Consider the following 18605-nt stretch of genomic DNA (forward strand, 5'->3'; position numbering starts at 1 on the left):
CCCTTAACAGATGTCTCTGGGTATTATTGCCTCAGAACTCTGAGAAAAATTGAAAACTATTGAACATTACAGATTTTCAAAGTTTTCTTCTAGGACCTAAATTGCAAGTTTTTTGCTATAATTGGAGATGGTGTTGTCATGAAGCTTTACTATAAACTTACTTAATTTTTTTATGGGTTTTTTTGGGGGGGGGTTATTTATTTATTTATTTATTTATTTATTTATTTATTTATTTATTTTGTTACAGAATGTTTATTTGCCAAGTAGCCAAGTAAATATATGTCTTAAGCGTATGTATCTTTTTTTTGTTTGTTTTTCATTTCAAGGAAACAGACCATATACTTTTAACTAAATAAAATAGTTTAGGGAGATGCTTCATTTACAAAATTCAGGCTCTAAGTTGAAAAGTTATTGATACATATCTCTTTAATAGAAGTTTGTTCTTGATATTTATAGGAAAACTACTTTGGGGAAGATGACATGTATATGGATTTTGAAGAGGTTATTTCAAGTCCTGTTCTGTCACTGTCAACATCATCCAGCTCTGGGTGGACTGCTGTGGGAATGGAAAATGACAAAAAGGAAAATGAAAGTTCAGCCAAGTCAATTCATCCGCTTACCTTACGTCCTTGGGATATTACTGTACTTGTTAATTTGTACAAAGTTCATGGGCGCCTTCCTGTTGTAAGTGTTTACGTATCTGGAGTATAGTCTGGAGTATATTATGAAATTCACCCAACTTAGAAAACTGTAGGTGTTTGTACACACATGCACACACTAATAAAAAAAATCAGATTTGAAAACTTTAAAATTTATCCTTTTACCTTTATAAAGTTAGTTTATTATTTTCTTCTTAATGTGATTACTTGATCATTGATAATTTTCTGCTTTTCTTCTTTCATTTGAGTTCCTTCTTGCTGTTCTGTGTAACTTTAGAACATTTTGTCATGACGTTGAGTTGCTGGGTTTATAGTTAGCCTGATGGATATTCTAGGATTTACATTTTCTTATCCTTTATCCATCTAGACCATTTGGGGCCCTTATGGTGCACCTACTACAAAATCAAGATTCAGCTTGATCCTGAAGGTTGAATTGTTTTCAGGGGTTCAGATCCAGCATAGAATCCTGGTTCAGTCTAAGGTTGACCAATGGACCATTTGGGCCGACTTGGAATGACATTATATTGCCCAGAGAACCCAGAGTCGTTGGAGTGAGGTCAGATAGGGAGGGTGAGGCCCTAGAGCATTGTGCTGCTTACTGGCTCCATATCATGCACCTAGGATTGCAGAGCAGAGGAGTCATCTCTGGTGCTTAGTGAACCTAATGTTCTTACTGGGGTCCAGAATAGTTAATTTTGTCAGTAAGCACTATTTCTTCTTTTTAAGAATCAAAATCTCTTAATTATATAAATGTAATTTTGGGGGCACCTGGGTGGCTCAGTCATTGAGCCTCTGCCTTCGGCTCAGGTCATGATCCCGGGGTCCTGGGATCGGGCCCCGCTTCAGGCTCCCTGCTCAGCAGGAAGCCTGCTTCTACCTCTCCCACTCCCCCTGCATGTGTTCCCTCTCTCACTGTCTCTTTCTCTGTCAAATAAATAAATAAAATCTTTAAACAATAATAAATGTAATTTTTATTTTCCTGTACCTCCCTGGTCTTATTTTCTCTGTATCTTGATTATGGTATTTTGTTTGACTTTAGCATGGAACCACTGATGGCCCTGAGTGCCCTACAGCATTCTTGGAAAGACTGTGTTTTGAAATGAAAAAAGGATTTCGGGAGACCATGCTGCAACTTGTCCTGTCACCCCTAAATGTGTTTGTCAGTGATAACTATCAGGTAATGTGAAAGTGAGTTATGGTAGAGACTTAGAGATGTATTATTATTGTTTATGGTGTTGAAACAGTGTGTTAGCTTCTGTGCATAGAATATATAGCTCTTTAAATTAGAGGCTTTTTATTTAACCATATTAAGAAGTTTTGTATATATATGTTTTTCAAGAATCTCAGTTTTCTTTTTTTTTCCTGCTGTTCCCTGTTTATGTGATCCCATATAATTATATTTTGTATCTATTGTTTTTAGAAATGGAAAGAAATACTTTAAAACTTTTTCATATATTTATGGAAGGGAAAATGTATAAAATTTTGGTGGATTCTGTTGAAAAGTACACCTCAATATTCACATTAACCAGTACTCTAAATCTTCAAAACATCCATATCCACATGGATTATGCTTTTCACCAAACGTACTTATAAGACACTTTATTAATCCCATCAAGATATCCCCAGGGCTCTTTTGAAAGGGAACCAATGATATTCAGCAAATGGGAGTAATTTACATTCTTGGGTAGATAATCACTTTGTTATTATTATTTTTTAATGCCAAATGGCTTTACTTTTCATTTAACACTACTTTAGGGCTTTTCTCTACTTTTAGTCAAGTTGTGAGCTTTAGAAAAATAAATGGATTTTAATATAAAGCAAGGTAAAATTATAAATGGGTGGTGAATTTGATACCCCAAAATCACAACAGATGATAACCTACTATGGATTCTATATAGTAACTGACCATTTTATATAAAATAGCTTACCCCCTTTGCAACTCTTTTGCCATAAATGACCATATTTTTCTACATAGAATTTAAGTTTTTCATGTGTATATATTCAACACAGCTGACCTCTTAGTAGCTGAAACTTAATACCTAATATATGCTTATTTTTGCCACTGAATGTGTTTCCTTTATCAGACTTTTGAAATAGTTGGCATACCTCATTTTATTGCATGTTGCTTTAGTGCACTTTGCAGATATTGCATTTGTTACAAATTGAAGATTTGTGGCAGCTCTGCATCAAGCAAGTTTATCAAAGCCATTTTTCCAGCAGCATTTGCGCACTTCATGTCTCTGTCACATTTGGTAATTCTCACATATTTTAAATTTTTTCATTATTCTATTTGTTATGGTGATTTGTGTTCACTGATCTTGATGTTACTATTGTAATTGTTTTGGGGTGCCACAAACTGTGCCCATATAAGATGGCAAACTTAAGTGATAACATTGCACGTGTTCTGACTGCTTCACCAACCGGCTGTTCCCCTGTCTCTCCCCCTCTTCTTGGGCCTCCCTATTCTCTAAAACAAAAAGGTATTGAAATTAGGCCAGCTAATGACCCTTCAGTGGCCTCTAAGTGTTTAAATGAAAGGCAGAATTGTACGTTTCTCACTTTAAATCAGAAGGTAGAAATGATTAAGCTTAGTGAGGAAGGCATGTCAAAACCCAAGCTAAGCTGAAAACTAGGCCTCTTGCACCAAATAGTTAGCCAAGTTGTGAATGCAAAGGAGAAATTCTTCAAGGAAATCAGAAGTGCTACTCCAATAAACACACCAATAATAAGAAAGGAAAACAGCCTATGGCTAATACAGAGAAAGTTTCAGTGGTCTGGATAGAAGATCAAATCAGCCACAGCATTCCCTTAAGCCAAAATCTAATCCAAAGCAAGGCCCTCACTCTCTTCAATTCCGTGAAGGCTGAGAGAGGTGAGGAAGCTACAGAAGATAAGTTTGAAGCTAGCAGAAGTGGGTTCAGAGGTTAAAGAAAGAAGCCATCTCCATAACACCAAAGTGCAAGGTGAGGCAGCAAGTTATCCAGGAGATCTAGCCAAGTTCATTAATGAAGGGTGGCTACACTAAACAACAGATTTTCAAAGTAGATGAAATAACCTTCTAGTTGAAGATGCCATCTAGGACTTCCATAGCTAGAGAGGAGAAGTCAGTGCCTGGTTTCAAAACTTCAAAGGACAGAATGACATTCTACTTATAGGCTAACACAGCTGGTGACTTTAAATTGAAGCCAATGCTTGAAAATTTTAGGGCCCTTAAGAATTATGCTAAATCTGCTCTGCCTGTGCTCTATCAGTGGAGCAAAAAAGCCTGGATGACAGTGTATCTCTTTACAACAGTGTTTACTGAATATTTTAAGCTCACTTTTGAGACCTACTGCTCAGAAAAAGAGACTCCTTTCAAAATATGACTGCTAATTGACAATGCACCTGATCACCCAATAGCGCTGATGGAGATGTACCCTGAGATTAATGTTTTCATGCCTGATTAACACAAGATCCATTTTGGAGCCCATGGGTCAAAGAGTCCTTTTGACTTTCAAGTCTTATTATTTAAGAAATACGTGTTGTAAGACTATAGCTGCCCTAGATAGTGATTCCTCTGGTGAATCTGGGCAAATTTGAAACCTTTGGTACAGGTGAGCTCTCCAGGATTTAGCTGCTTATTCCTGATAGCATTTGTCTTAATGCAGGGCCTCAAGGTTAAGGATCTGAGGTGATGGATAGATTATTGTGTCCGACTTATGAACCATCCCCTTTTAATTTATGAGCATCTTATGATGTATGTTAGTTTCCTAGGGCTGTCATAGCAAAGTACCTCACACCGAGTTGCTTAAAATAAGAGAAATGTATTCTCTCACAGTTCTGGAGCCTAGAATTCTGAAATCAAAGTGTTGGCATGGGCATGTTCTCTCTCTCTGAAGGCTGTAGGAGAGGGTCTCCTTGCCTCTTCTAAGCTTTTGGTGGTTGCTAGCAATCCTTGGCATTGCTTGTCTTGTAGATGCATATCTCTGCCTTTGTCTTCTCATGGCATTGTCTCGATATGTCTCTGTGTCCCAGTTTTCCTCTTAAAAGGACACCAGTCATTAGATTAAGACCCACCCTAATTCAGTGTAACCTCATTTTAACTTGATTACATCTGCTAAAACCCTTTTTTTCAAATACAGTAAGGTCACAATCACAGGTGCCTGGGCTTAGGACTTGAATGTGTCTTTTTAGGGGACACAATTCAGCCCACAATATGATGCAACCCCACAATAAAATCTAGAATATGATCTTTGTTGGTGTACTAGATAGGCTCTATCTTTAGGACAAGCCAAGATGTATATGTATTTTTGAGCTCAAAAAATATCAATCAGAAGTATCTTATACTGAGAATTATCGAAACTTAGTGCCAGAAGTGATCTTTATTCACCATCCTCCCCAGCTTCTTCAGATAAAAAATAGAAGGAAACTAATGCCTGGAGAAATTTTGGTGATTTTATGTTGTCACACAGCTTAGATGAAAATAAAATAAAAAAGAGCTGCTAGAGTTATTATTATAGTCGTAATTAGAAATTTCCTTTTAAGAATTCCTTATGAATTTGATTTAGCTCATATCCTTAATTTTTTTTTAAGAATACATTTCCTAAAATGTTTGAAACAAAGAATGCTAACACTGTTCCTTGTGCAGATGGCCTGCATACACATACTAAAAAGACTACTGTAATAAAATTAGTTTGGGAAATACCTGTGAACTGTCTCAATGTATATTAGTATATTGAATTCTCTGAAAAGACTTGCTGTGAAGAAATACACAGCATTATCTTCCTTTTGTGGTCACTGTTAGGTGCAGTGGGATAAATGGTGAACAAGACAGAAATAGTCTTTACCCTAATAAACCTGGTGGAGAAGAGAAATATTGAGGAAATAATAAATAATGGTCTTGAGACAAGAACATGATAAAATTTGCCTTTTTAGATCTCTGTGGTTATTTTGTAGAGGATGGAGGTGGGAGATGTAAAAGTGAATGCTGGGAGGCTCTGCAAACATCTTAGCAAGAGGTCATATTATTGGGACCATGATGATAGTGGTGAAGATAGAAGAAAATCAATGCATTTCTTTTTTTTTTTTTTTTAAAGATTTTATTTATTTATCTGAGACAGAGAGAATGAGAGAGACAGAGAGCACATGAGAGGAGGGAGGGTCAGAGGGAGAAGCAGGCTCCCTGCGGAGCAAGGAGCCCGATGCGGGACTTGATCCCGGGACTCCAGGATCATGACCTGAGCTGAAGGCAGTCGCTTAACCAACTGAGCCACCCAGGCGCCCGAAAATCAATGCATTTCTGAGAGACTGGGAGGTAGATTCTACAGAAATTGGTGACTGATGGGTAGGGAGGGCATTGCCAAACCTATTTGATTCTGTATTACTAATAATATCCTGTGGAACTAGTTAGTGTGCCATGGAATACCCTATTTTAGGACATATCTTTTAGCTTTGTAAGTCCAGAACTTTTCTTTTTGAAATATTTGCTGCTTTTTAGTAGTAAGTATGTAATTTCTGTAAGATAAATCTATCCTTTTTATATTTATGTAGTCCTCAAAATCTATATGAAAGATGGCTTTCTTCCCTCGTTCTTCATTTTATGGTCTTAATGGTCTTTGTTCTCCCCTGTTATTTTTTTCTTTTCTTTTTAGTATTTAATCTCATTATTCCTGTCTTTCCACCTAAGATTGGTCTCTTACATTCCCTGTCAGTCAGAGGACTAATTTATTTTTATTCATTGAGCCATTCATTTCTATCAGAGAGGTCTCATTCTTTCTAGGACTTTGCTATTTTGCTTTGCAGTTGAACTCTTGTGAATATTGTCACTAAAGAAGCTTAACTGAGACTCTACGGTACAAGGTTGTGTTAGGATCTTATGGATCCTTGAGTCTTACTTTCCAGATAGCATGTTTTTACTGTTAGTCTCTGGAGAAAAAAAACAACTAGAAATAATAATGCCGATTTTCTTGTACTTCTAACAGTCTTCTTATTGTTTTCAGCAGCGACCTCCTGTGGATGAAGTGCTCAGGGAGGGTCACATCAATTTGTCAGGTCTCCAGCTGAGAGCACATGCTATGTTCTCAGCAGAAGGTCTTCCTTTGGGAAGTGATTCCTTAGAATATGCATGGTTAATTGATGTGCAGGCTGGAAGTCTTACAGCTAAGGTCACAGCACCACAGGTAGGATTCTCTGACTTATTTTCTTTTTCCTTTGCTTACCCACTTTGCCAAGAGTAAGTTGTATGCCTGTTTGAATGTTCATTGCATTTTCACTAATGGTGTTCTGATGGCCAGACAACTCTGCTTTTTGCATGAGAGTCATTCTTGCCATTCAGAATTTTCTTAGCAATAGATGAATCAGAGACAAGTTTCACGTTTCTGAGCCACATAAAATTGAAGGGTGTAATGTTTTATAGTTCTGCATAGCACTTTCAAGACCAAGACTTTAGGAAAAACTCAGTATGAGAACTGGTCTGGAAATTTTATATATTATTAAAATTACATTAGTTGTTTCTCCACTGTTGAAAAATTCTTTTTTTCCCAGTATATGGAATAATTTTTTAAGAATTTTGCTTTCTTATATATTTCTTAAGTAGGATTTGAAAATACTGTTTATGGTGTTCAGGATTAGGTAGTTTGGTTCTTGTCATGTCTCAAAGCAAGATAACATCATTTGTATCTGCTGTTAATGATGTGGATTTAAAAAAATAAAAAGAAATTTGCTGGTAAGTAAACCTGGTCTAGAGTGCTAGTTGTGATCCTTCTGGATAAAATCCCCCTCCTCCTCTTGTCCCCTTTAATCTTTAGAAGACTCAGAAGTCGGGCGCCTGGGTGGCTCAGTTGGTTAAGCGACTGCCTTCGGCTCAGGTCATGATCCTGGAGTCCCTGGATCGAGTCCCGCATCGGGCTCCCTGCTCAGCAGGGAATCTGCTTCTCCCTCTCCCACTCCCCCCTCTTGTGCTCTTTCTCTCTCTCACTCTCTCTCTCAAATAAATAAATAAAATCCCTAAAAAAAAAAAAAAAAAGACTCAGAAGTCATAAGGGTCATTTAGCTCTAGAAATGGACCATTGAAATTTAGCCAAATAGCCATATTAGTGTAACATTTCACCTATTGATCCATATATTTATGATAATATGCATACTTATCTTGGCATTTAGAAAAACTGGAATATGGTCTTGAATGTGTGAAATGTACATACTCAATTTTAATAAAAATTACAGAATGTGTATGAAACATATATAGGTAGGAAATACAACAAGAAGGTGGATAAAGACTCTAGATACCTTGCATATCTACAAGAAATTTTTAGAAGGCAGCAAAAATTAAGATTCTATAAATAAGAAAATGGAATGGAAAAGGGATAGTTTATATTAAAAGTAGATAAAATATATAACAGAATGTATAAAAATGGAAAGAAATTATTCAGTGCTCATTGGCCTGATAACTATCCTCTCCTTATTATCCACCATCTCTTTTCTCTAATGTACAAGACTGAAATATATATAAAAAAGTTTGTTCCTTAACAAACATAAAATAAAGCCATGCTGATTGTGCAAGACTGGACACAATTTCTTTAATCTAACAATTGCTAGTATCTATGTTCATAAGTTGCCGTTATTAGAAGATGAAACATTTCTTTCTTCACTAGAATCTTGACATCACTGTTTCTAGTGTTTCATGAATCCATAGGTGCTTTTAATGCTTATTCCATTCTTTATATGTTTTAAAAGTGAAATTCATGTTTTCTGATAGTTTAAATTTGTACTTTTTTTAAGGGAATAATATGTATACCCATATTTTAGTGTGTTTATTGTTAACAATTCTAATCAATTATAAAATGAAGGGTTTTTTTGTAAACTGAAGATTTGATGAAGAATTGATATATACCTAAGTTTCTATTTACATAAACAAAAGTGCTATAATCTTCAAAAATCTGATTTTCCATAATTGTAACTCACTATGATAATTAGATAATAATTTCACATCCAAGCTTTGTTTATTATTAGATAGAGAATTTTAGGTGCTTTTCTGTGCAGAGGATTTCGATTAGATATGTAAGAAGGAAGATATAACCTTGAAGGAAAGTACTTACTCTGTAAGTTGCTGAAGTTGAATTGTCGTGCTGAAGTTGTCATGCATTTTTTGTCATTCACAAACGAGAAGTAACATAAGCTTATAAATGATGTCAAGGTAGAAAAATCATGATTCTGACTAAAAAGTGGATTATGTAGCAGCAGATATAAAACAGCATTTGTGTTCTTTCAAACTGTATTAATATTCTTGATAAGCTTTTGAACTCTGAACACGTGTTTAGAATGCTAACACTGTTGTCAACCTGTCACTGCTTATTTGTAGCTAGCTTTTCTCTTGGAGTGGGGACAGACATTTGTTTTTCATGTGGTATGTCGGGAGTATGAACTGGAAAGACCTAAATCAGTAATAATATGTCAGCATGGATTTGACCGTCGGTTCTGTGAATCCAAGGTATGTTAACAAATATGTTAGCAGTATTATAAACATTTATGGATTTTTTAAAATGAAAGATTGAGATATCAGTTTTAAATCAAATACACAGCCATTATAGTTCAGTTTTCTCAATTAATAAAATTATTTTGCAGATTTGTAGCCAGTTGTTATTTAGTTGCAAGTATCTAATATATGAGGTAATTATTAAAACATAAATTCACAGGTAAATGTAGATATTATAAAGATTATATCTTACCTTTTACATTTTTATTGTTAACTCTCATGTTTTCTTATGTTATTACATTCTTTTGGATATGGCTGTGTATTTATGTAGAAGATTTAGAAACTGAAGCAAGAGGAAGGTTAAATTCCTTACATGACATTGTTTATAGACCTCCCTGGAACATACCTCTTCTTTTGTAATGTGGTTAGTAATGTTGGCATTTGCCAAGAAAACATGGCAGTTTAAAAAAAATTTTTTTTATCCTGATTCTATAATGTAGAGATAACCATTGTAAACAATTTCATTTTCCTTTCTGATTTCTTCCCTATATGTGTTTATCCTTTTGTTCTTTTGTTATACATATTATGTTTATTTACTGTTATATTAGTGTGAACTGAAAACAATTTATCCTGCTTTTAATTTTATGTCCAAAATATCTGTAACCTCTGCTTCTTTACTAACAATAAAGGAAACCGCAATAATCAGTGATAAAATTATTTTTTTCTTGTTATAAACACATTGCCAGGATCTAGGGAATCCTTAGTTATATGTCAACCAATTATTCCTTATGGGTAAATCACACATACTTGTAGGTGTCTCCTCTTTTTTTTTTTTTTTTTAACGATTCAAAGCTTTTATGTTGCATTAAAATTTTTAAAAATCGAACATTTTTTATCACCTTAGAAAATTACTTTGTGTCCCTTTGCAGTCAGCCATTCATTATTCCATGCAACCATTGATGTGCCTCTGTCATTTTAGATCGGGGTTTTTTAGGTCTATTTTGTGTGGGGGAAATCAGACATACCTTGTTTTATTGTGCATTGCAGATACTGTGGTTTTTGTTGGTTTGTTTGTTTTTTAACAAGTTGAAGGTTTGTGGCAACCATGCCACAAGCAAATCTATCAACCATTTTTCCAACAGCATTTGCCCACTTTATGTCTCTATGTCACATTTTGGTAATTCTTGCAATATTTCAAACTTTGTCATTATTATTTGTTACAGTGATCTATGAATAGTGATTATGACTGGCTGAAAGCTCAGATGATGGTTAGCATTTTTTATCAATAAAAGCATGTACATTTTTCCTAGACATAGGCTGTTGCACAGACTATAGTATAAAGTGTAAACATAACTTTTATATGCACTGAGAAACCAAAAAATTCATTTTTTAATCTTTAATAGTATTTATTTTTAATTTTTATTTTAATTCCAATATAGTTAACATATAGTATTATGTTAATTTCAGGTATACAATGTAGTGATTCAAAAATTCCATATATTACTCAGTGCTTATCAAGTGTACTCTTAATCCCTTTCACCTATTTCACCCATCCCCTAGCCCACTTACCTCTGGTAACCATCTGTTTGCTCTCTATTGTTAAGGGTCTATTTTTTTTATTTGTCTCCCTCTCTTTTTTCCCCTTTGTCCATTTGTTTCTTAAATTCCACATATGAGTGAAATCATATGGTATTTGTCTTTCTTTGGCTTATTTCGCTTAGCATTATACTCTAGACCCATCCATGTTGTCACAGATGGCAAGATTTCATTCTGTTTTATGGCTGAGTAATATTCCTCTGTGTGTGTGTGTGTGTGTGTGTGTATGTATATCGCATCTTCTTTAGCCATTCATCTATCAATGGACACTTGGGCTGTTTTCATAATTTGGCTATTGTAAATAATGCTGCAGTAAACATAGAGGTACATATATCCTTTTGAATTAGCATTTTCATATTCTTTGGGCAAATACCCAATAGTGCAATCACTGGATCATAGGGTAGTTCTATTTTTAATTTTTTTCAGCAATCTCCATACTGTCTTCTGCAGTGGCTACACCAGTTTGCATTCCCATCAACAGTACACAAGGGTTCCTTTTTTTCCACATCCTCGCCAACACTTCTTATTTCTTGTGTTTTTGATTTTTAGCCACAAAAAATTCATTTGACTTGCTTTATTGTGATATTTGCTTTATTGCGGTGGTCTGGAATGGAACCCGCAATCTCTCCAAGGTATGCCTTATTATTATAGAACACTGAGTATAATGCAAGACACCTGTGTTCTACTCTGGCTCTGCCACTAATGAACATTTGCATGCTATTGAGTCAATAATTTACTCCAGGGCTGCCATTTCCCCAAGAAGTTCATCAGAGTAGGTGAAGTGTATGTTTTCTTCCAACCTAGCCATGACCAAATCTCTTTCAGGAATAAAATAGTATTAAATTTGTGTCAATTGTCCTTCGATATCATAATAAAATTTACAGTTGATATATTTGTAAAAACAAGTTGTGTGTTTGTGTAGTATAGAGTACTCATAAGAAAATCTTACAACTTTAAACTCCTGTATAGTTCTTATAATCCTGTGACACTCTTTACTTATCATTTTACTTTGTTCTTTGTGAGTTTCAATAACAAGTTATACATTCTGTCAATTTAGACTTGCTTTTTTCCCCTTTTGAATGAAAATGTACATACTTATGATTAGTTTCTAATTAGTAAGACTTTAATTACTGATAATTTCATTTATCATTATAAAAAATGAGATTTAATTGACTAATTTTTAAAAATACACATGTAACCAAAATTTTATTTAAATAAGCAGATGTAAGTACCAAAATGGTGAATTGATAGTGAGGATTAAATATTCAATTATTTTTCTTTTTAGTTGAGTTGTATTCCTGGGCCTTGTCCAACTTCAGATGATTTGAAATATACTATGACTCGTTTAGCAGTAGATGGAGCAGATATTTATATTGTGGAGCATGGCTGTGCTACAAATCTAAAGGTACACTTTTGTCTATTTCTTGGCCAGTGTAGTTCTTTTTCCATTCTACCAAACCAAACTTCCATTTCTTTTTCTTCTTCTTTTTTTTTTTTTTAAGATTTATTTATTTATTTTAGAGAGAGAGAGAGAGAGAGCATGAGCAGGGGTGGCGGAGAGGAGAGAGGGAGAACAAGAGAGAAGCAGACTCCCCACTGAGCGTGGAGCCAGACATTTGGCTCTATTTTACAACCCTGATATATGACCTGAGCTGAAATCAAGAGTCAGTCGCTTAACTTACTGAACCACCCAGGCGCCCCCAAACCTCCATTTCTTGAGGTAGAACACACATTTATAATTTGCCATCTCACAAAACACTACACAATTCCAGGAGATAGCTTTCTGTTTTTGGCTCGTCCATGCTCTCTTCCAGTCTGTTTCTTCACTACTATTTTACTCTAACTGAATTATCATAACTTTGCTTTATGGCAGGGATATAAACTTGGAGGTTGCTTTTATGGCAGGGATTAAATTGGTAGTGTTTTTGAAAGATTTGATTTTGAATGCCTTTAGGTTTTGTACATTTATATCCTGCCTGGCTCCTGAAAACATTTGTTTGCCACCTCTGCTTTGTGGGTTACTGCTTAAAATTAAACCTTGTTAAAAGTCTGTGATTTTATTACTTACTACCAACATTTCTTTCTTCCTTCTCTTGTTTTCCTTTCGACTTATGTTCTTTTCCTTTTATCCTCTTTTTTATTAACTGAATGTCTACTTTTATTCTGTTGCAGTTATCTTTTCTATTTCCCTTTTTTCTCTTTTTCCTTCTTTCATGCAATTTGGAAATAAATAACTATTCTGTAGTTTATTCTAAGTTGCTTAAGAATACAGAAACTACAGTTTTATTTCATTTTCTTCATGCAATTTAGATGGGTGCAATTCGAGTTGCAAACTGTAATCTCCACAATCAGTCGGTTGGGGAAGGAATAAGTGCTGCAATTCAGGATTTTCAAGTGAGACAGTACATTGAACAATTAAATAATTCCAGAGTTGGACTTCAGCCTGCAGTACTACGGAGGGCCTATTGGCTTGAAGCGGGGTCAGCCAATTTAGGACTCATTACTGTTGATATTGCATTAGCTGCTGATCATCATTCTAAACATGAGGCTCAGAGACATTTCTTAGAAACTCATGATGCCAGAACTAAGAGGTAAGTGAAATTTAAGGAAGTTAATGGTCCCAAGTTCAGACGAAAATTACCTTATAATTATAGAGGAAATTCTACTGTTAGGAATGGAATAGGAACATTTTACATAAAGACCAAATATGATTGTGCTGGGTACACCTCAGTGGAGGTATAAGAACCTGATATTTAAGTAAATATGTTGTATATCTCATCTCTGGTAATGGTATGGTTGATGGAAATAACACTGTTTTTTTATCGTGTTTCCAAGCCCATACTATGTGTATTAGCAGTGAAATGAGTTTAAATTACTAGTTCCCAAATAACGTTTTATACAGCACTACTCCCCTTTCTCTCTCACCACAGCCTTCCACTTTGATTTCATCATTTCTAGAAAACATCATTGCTATCACCTTGTACTCTACAAAACTCTTCCTTTTGTGAGCTCTCATGACTGCAAGGGAGACTAAGGGAGTATAATCCTCAAGAAACAGTCATTAAGAAATAATTGTATCTGCCATTTAAAAAGTAGCCAGAGCCTCTTACTAAATCATGTCCATTTAAAATGCCAGTATAACTTTTTTCCATCCCCATCTCCCTCATTATAAAGTTAAATGAGCTTACTTTAAAAATTGAGAAAACTATTATGAAATAAAGGAAAGTAACTGCCATAACCTTACCACACTGAATTTGTCATATTTCTTCCCCATATTTTTAATGTATCTTTCTTATACTTGAAATCATTCTATATTTATAAATTCTGCATGTTTGTGTTGAACTTCTATCCTAAGCATCTGCCCATATGACCGAAAATTTTATAAATTTCCTTTCAAACAAATGATAGTGTTTGATGGTGTTCATCAAAAAGATATATTGTACTTTATTTAGCCATTGCCCTTATTTATTAAATACATAGGTAAGTGTTTCTGAATTTTTCATTATAAATAATAGTAAGAGGAACATTTTTTTGCACATAAAATCTTTTCCCACATGTTCTTTAAATTCCCTTTAAATAGTTTCCTTAGAAGGGGGGTGTGACTGTGCTAAAAACTGGGCCTTTTGATATGCATTCCCAAATTCCCAGAAAGATTATTTCACTTTATATTCCCAGTGGCTTTTTAGGAGAATCTGTGTCTCACTGCATCTTTGCTATCCTTTATGTGTTATATGATAACTGAAAGATGATATTTCTGTTTTATTTTGCATTTTTTTATTTCTGAGATTAATACTTTTTTCATGTATTTACTGGTGGTTTTTATTTCCTTATTTGTGAATTGCATATTACTATTCTATGTATATTTATTGGCATATTGGTGTATTTCTTACCAATTTTTAAGAGCTCTTTATAGATTATCTCCTTTCAATAGTCCCTGTTGCTAATATTTTGCAATTTGTTTCATTTTTAAATTTTTTTAGTCTTATGTACAGACTTTGATTTTTGTGCATTCAAATATGTCTGTTTGTAACCTTTGTAATTTCTCATACTAATTTGAGAAAATATTTCTTTTGCTAGTAATCACATGGCACCTGTATTTTCTTATTTTTTCTATTCTTTTTTTGGTTGTTAACATATAAAACTCTGGTTTTTTTGTTCGTTTTTGGGTTTTTTTTAGAGAGATAGAGAACAAGAGAGCGTGTACATGGGTGCACATGTTTGGGGGGGAGGGCAGGAGCAGAGAGAGAATCTTAAGCAGGCTCCATGCTCAGCACAGAGCCTGATGGGGGGCTCGATCTCATACCCTAAGCTTAAATCAAGAGTTGGATGCTTAACCAAGTGAGCCACCCAGGTGCCCCTGTATCTGGATTTTGAATGGTGTGTTTGTATTAATCCAGCCAAGGGTGTAAATAGATTTTTTTTTTGCAAATATGTATTCAAATACAGGGGTAAAAATTTATACCTAATACACATTTATTTTTCCATTTCATCACAAACGTTTAGGTATTTTCATCTGTTAATTTCCTAAAAGAAGTGTTATTCTTGTTTTAAAAAATCCTGAGTTTTTTACTGAGATTACATTAATCTTTTAAGTTACTTTAAGATCCTGACATCTTGTAAACCTGAGTATGGAAGCTCATGTGTGAGAAATAATGTTTTAAAAAAACTTTGGTTTCTTTGTTAATTATTGCTCAGGAAGCCAGTTACTATGAACAAAGTGCCTGGGTCTAATTAGGTCAGATGGTAGAACAAGGTGCTAATGAAGCAAAGGAAATGGCACCACGTGATTCAAGTTCCAGGTGTTCAAGTAAATCCAACTATTTAGATTGGTTTCAGTGCTCTGTTTGGTTAAAAATTGTGAAGAGTGGGATTTTATCCTACTTGCAAGCTAACAAGTTAGCCTGCCACAGTTTCATGGATGCTGCCAGAAGACACAAGACTCCTGGTCAGGGACAAAGGACTTTATTACAACAAAAGCATGAACCAGAGTCATATGTGTTTTTATGGGTTCCCTGTGCCCTCCAAGTAAGGTTGCCAGATGAAATATAGGATGCCTAGTTAAATTTGAATTTCAGATAAACAACAAATAACTTTTTAATGTAGGTATGTCATATTGTCCCATACATTGCATAGGACAAACTTATTTTTATTTGATATATCTGGTACCCCTATTCATGAATCTTTTGGAGGTGACACAAAAAAGTCCATGATGGATATCTACACACAGTGGGATACATTATAGAAGAGGAATATTGAACTTAAGGGTTCTATCACTTTTATAATAAGTGGAAGCAAACCTACTCTTTTCCAGGGTGAGATATTACCTCATCTCTTTAGGTTGTTTACTGCCAGTACAATCCCAAGCCCTGGTCAGGGCTTTGCAATCTTGGCATACCCACAAGAACAGGTAGGGATGTTTAGGGCATATTGGGAATTGCCCTCCCAACATAACTCATTGACCTTCAGCTTTGGCTGCCTTTGTGCATATTTGTTTCCCAGGAGTTTTGGAGCCTACACGTATTCTTTTTTGATATAACTGGAAAAGTTACTGGACACACAGGTCATTAGTTTCTTTAGTGTTTTTGAAAAGTATGGTTCCCAAACCACCACCACCAGTGTCTCCTTGGAACTTGTTAGAAATTTACATAATCAGGTCTTACTAGACCTCAGTCAGAAACTCTGGGGGTGCAGCCCTGCTCTCCATAGTATAATAAGCCCTCCAGGTGATTCTAATGCAAGCTAAAGTTTGAGAACTAGTGCATTGGATTGTAATAAAGGTAGGGAAGGGGAGCTTACATTTGTTATGCAACTTCTATATTCCAGATTTTATATCAGGTGCTTTACATTTAATCTTCGAAACAGTCTTATTAGGTATATCAGACCACAATTTTACAGTTAAGGAAACTGAAGCTCAGAAATGTTAACTAATTTGACCAAGGTCCTAGAGTTACTAAGTGGTACAGCTGGAATTTGAACCCATGTCTAGATGAATGCAAACCCATGCATTTTACTAAGCTTTATGCTACACAAATGAGCTAAAAAAGTGTGTGGAATATGTAAGGTCTTTTATTTTGTTAGCGCTTACAATAGTTTGCTGAGTGACTGAATCTTAATGCTTTAAAATAGAGAAGTGATTTGAATTTGATAGTGTTTAACTAAAGTAATATGTCAGATTCTCCCTAATCCTAAGGCTTTCTCACATATTTTTCCTTCTGTCCTCTAGACTGATGTTTCACTTCTATTTGATATATTTCATCTCATCTTTCACATCTCAAATATTACTTTTTGAAAGATTCCTTCTGTTTTCCTTGTCACCAAACCTTGTGGTTTTGTTTTGTTTTGTTTTGTTTTTACCTCATAGCACTCAGTATAATTTATGATTAGATATTTTGTTTGTGGCTTGCCTTTGCCTCTGTACTCTGAACTTCTTATGGATAAGACTGTGTCTGTCAGTTTCACCTAGCACAATACTAGGCACATATAAATATGTTCAAGAAATATAAATGAGTGAATGTAAAATGAAAATGATAATACCTATTCTGTCTTCCTTGAGGGCCCTGAGGATCCAGTGAGATAATGCACGTAAAAATACTTAGAAAGACTGTTACTATGAGGTGATTTTATTATTTAAAGGTAAAAAAGAGGAATAAAGATATAGCACCCATATTTGTATTATATAATATATTTTTTAAGAAAGTAGGAGAGTTAATACACTGACGGGCTTTTGTGTGGATCATTCACAGAACCCACAAAATTTTACACACATTTTCTCCCATTGTCCTAATTCTTAATAGTTTGTTCAGAGTCCTTATTCCAAAATTATTACAGTTTTTTCCTCTAATAAAGAATGCATTATTTTGGTTTTATTGAGAAATAGATTTCTTATTTGCCCTACATTTAGAGTATTTTGGTGTATTTGCCATGTGAGATAGGCTCTGAAATGCTAACGGTGATAAATTATGTATTTGGTATAATCTGTACCAATAGTTTTGTCCATTTTTTACATTAATGTTTAAAATTTTTAGTCCTTTTGAGAATATTTACTACTGTTTTTAAATTGAACTTAAATGTCTGATCTTTATATTTGCTTCTTTTAGTTCTTTTTTTTTAGGTATGCTGTATCTCTCTTTCTGTTCCTACTTATTTTCATCTCACCGTGGTGAGACTATTTTTTTTAAGAAAGACAAAATGGTTAGACACTCCACAGTAAAATAAGCTTTTGTGTTTGTGTTTACCTCGTCTTTTAAAAATATTAACAGTTAATTTTAATTATCTGCCAAAAAGTTTATTCCTAATGAGTTTTTGTTATGTTGTTGCTTTTGTTTGTTTTGTCTTGGGTTCTGTTTAGGTTGTGGTTTTTGTGGCCAGATGATACCCTGAAGAATAAGAGGTGTAGGAACAAGTGTGGTTGTCTCGGTGGCTGCAGATTCTTTGGTGGCACAGTAACTGGCCTTGATTTCTTCAAACTTGAAGAGTTGACACCTTCCAGTAGTTCTGCATTTTCAAGCACGAGTGCAGAGTCTGATATGTATTATGGACAGTCTCTGCTACAGCCTGGAGAATGGATTATTACTAAAGAAATTCCCAAAATTGTAGATGGTAATGTGTTATTTTGTTACTTGTGCTAATCTTCTTTATCTTTATCCATATGCCATTCTGAGAGAAGTTCAGTGTTACTTTGTTCAACTCAATTCTTTGAGTGGTCTTATAGGTAGAATTCAGTATAATCTTCCTTTGTTTTGCAGGTGATTTAACTAAAGCCAGAGAAGACTAGTGAGTTTTTTACAGTTACACAAGGCAAAAGTAGGCCTACCCTTCAGATCTATTGTTGACATTGGTGATTTTCCTAGACAAGCTTATTCTGAGTATTTCCTTGTATATCATTTTCCTAGACCTCAGCT

The 18605-nt window shown here is 34.6% G+C and overlaps 1 protein-coding gene across 6 annotated transcripts in view; it reads left to right on the forward strand.

The window, feature by feature from the left end:
- The window catches only part of BLTP1 (bridge-like lipid transfer protein family member 1), a 205881-nt gene that overhangs the window by 67258 nt on the left and 120018 nt on the right, over nucleotides 1–18605 (forward strand). For 5 of the 6 annotated variants that reach the window (XM_064585020.1, XM_064585015.1, XM_064585019.1 and 2 more), the window contains exons 21-27: nucleotides 457–684; nucleotides 1699–1836; nucleotides 6638–6817; nucleotides 8995–9123; nucleotides 11990–12109; nucleotides 13015–13295; nucleotides 18053–18303. In XM_064585020.1, the coding sequence (XP_064441090.1) occupies nucleotides 457–684; nucleotides 1699–1836; nucleotides 6638–6817; nucleotides 8995–9123; nucleotides 11990–12109; nucleotides 13015–13295; nucleotides 18053–18303 (1327 nt within the window). The remainder of the gene's footprint in view (nucleotides 1–456; nucleotides 685–1698; nucleotides 1837–6637; nucleotides 6818–8994; nucleotides 9124–11989; nucleotides 12110–13014; nucleotides 13296–18052; nucleotides 18304–18605) is intronic. The other variant, XM_064585016.1, reaches the window with a different exon arrangement.

The sequence above is a fragment of the Mirounga angustirostris genome, unplaced genomic scaffold (assembly GCF_029215605.1).
Source record: "Mirounga angustirostris isolate CCGP_5_RB_7025 unplaced genomic scaffold, mMirAng1.0.hap1 SCAF_2, whole genome shotgun sequence".
Lineage (NCBI taxonomy): Eukaryota > Metazoa > Chordata > Mammalia > Carnivora > Phocidae > Mirounga > Mirounga angustirostris.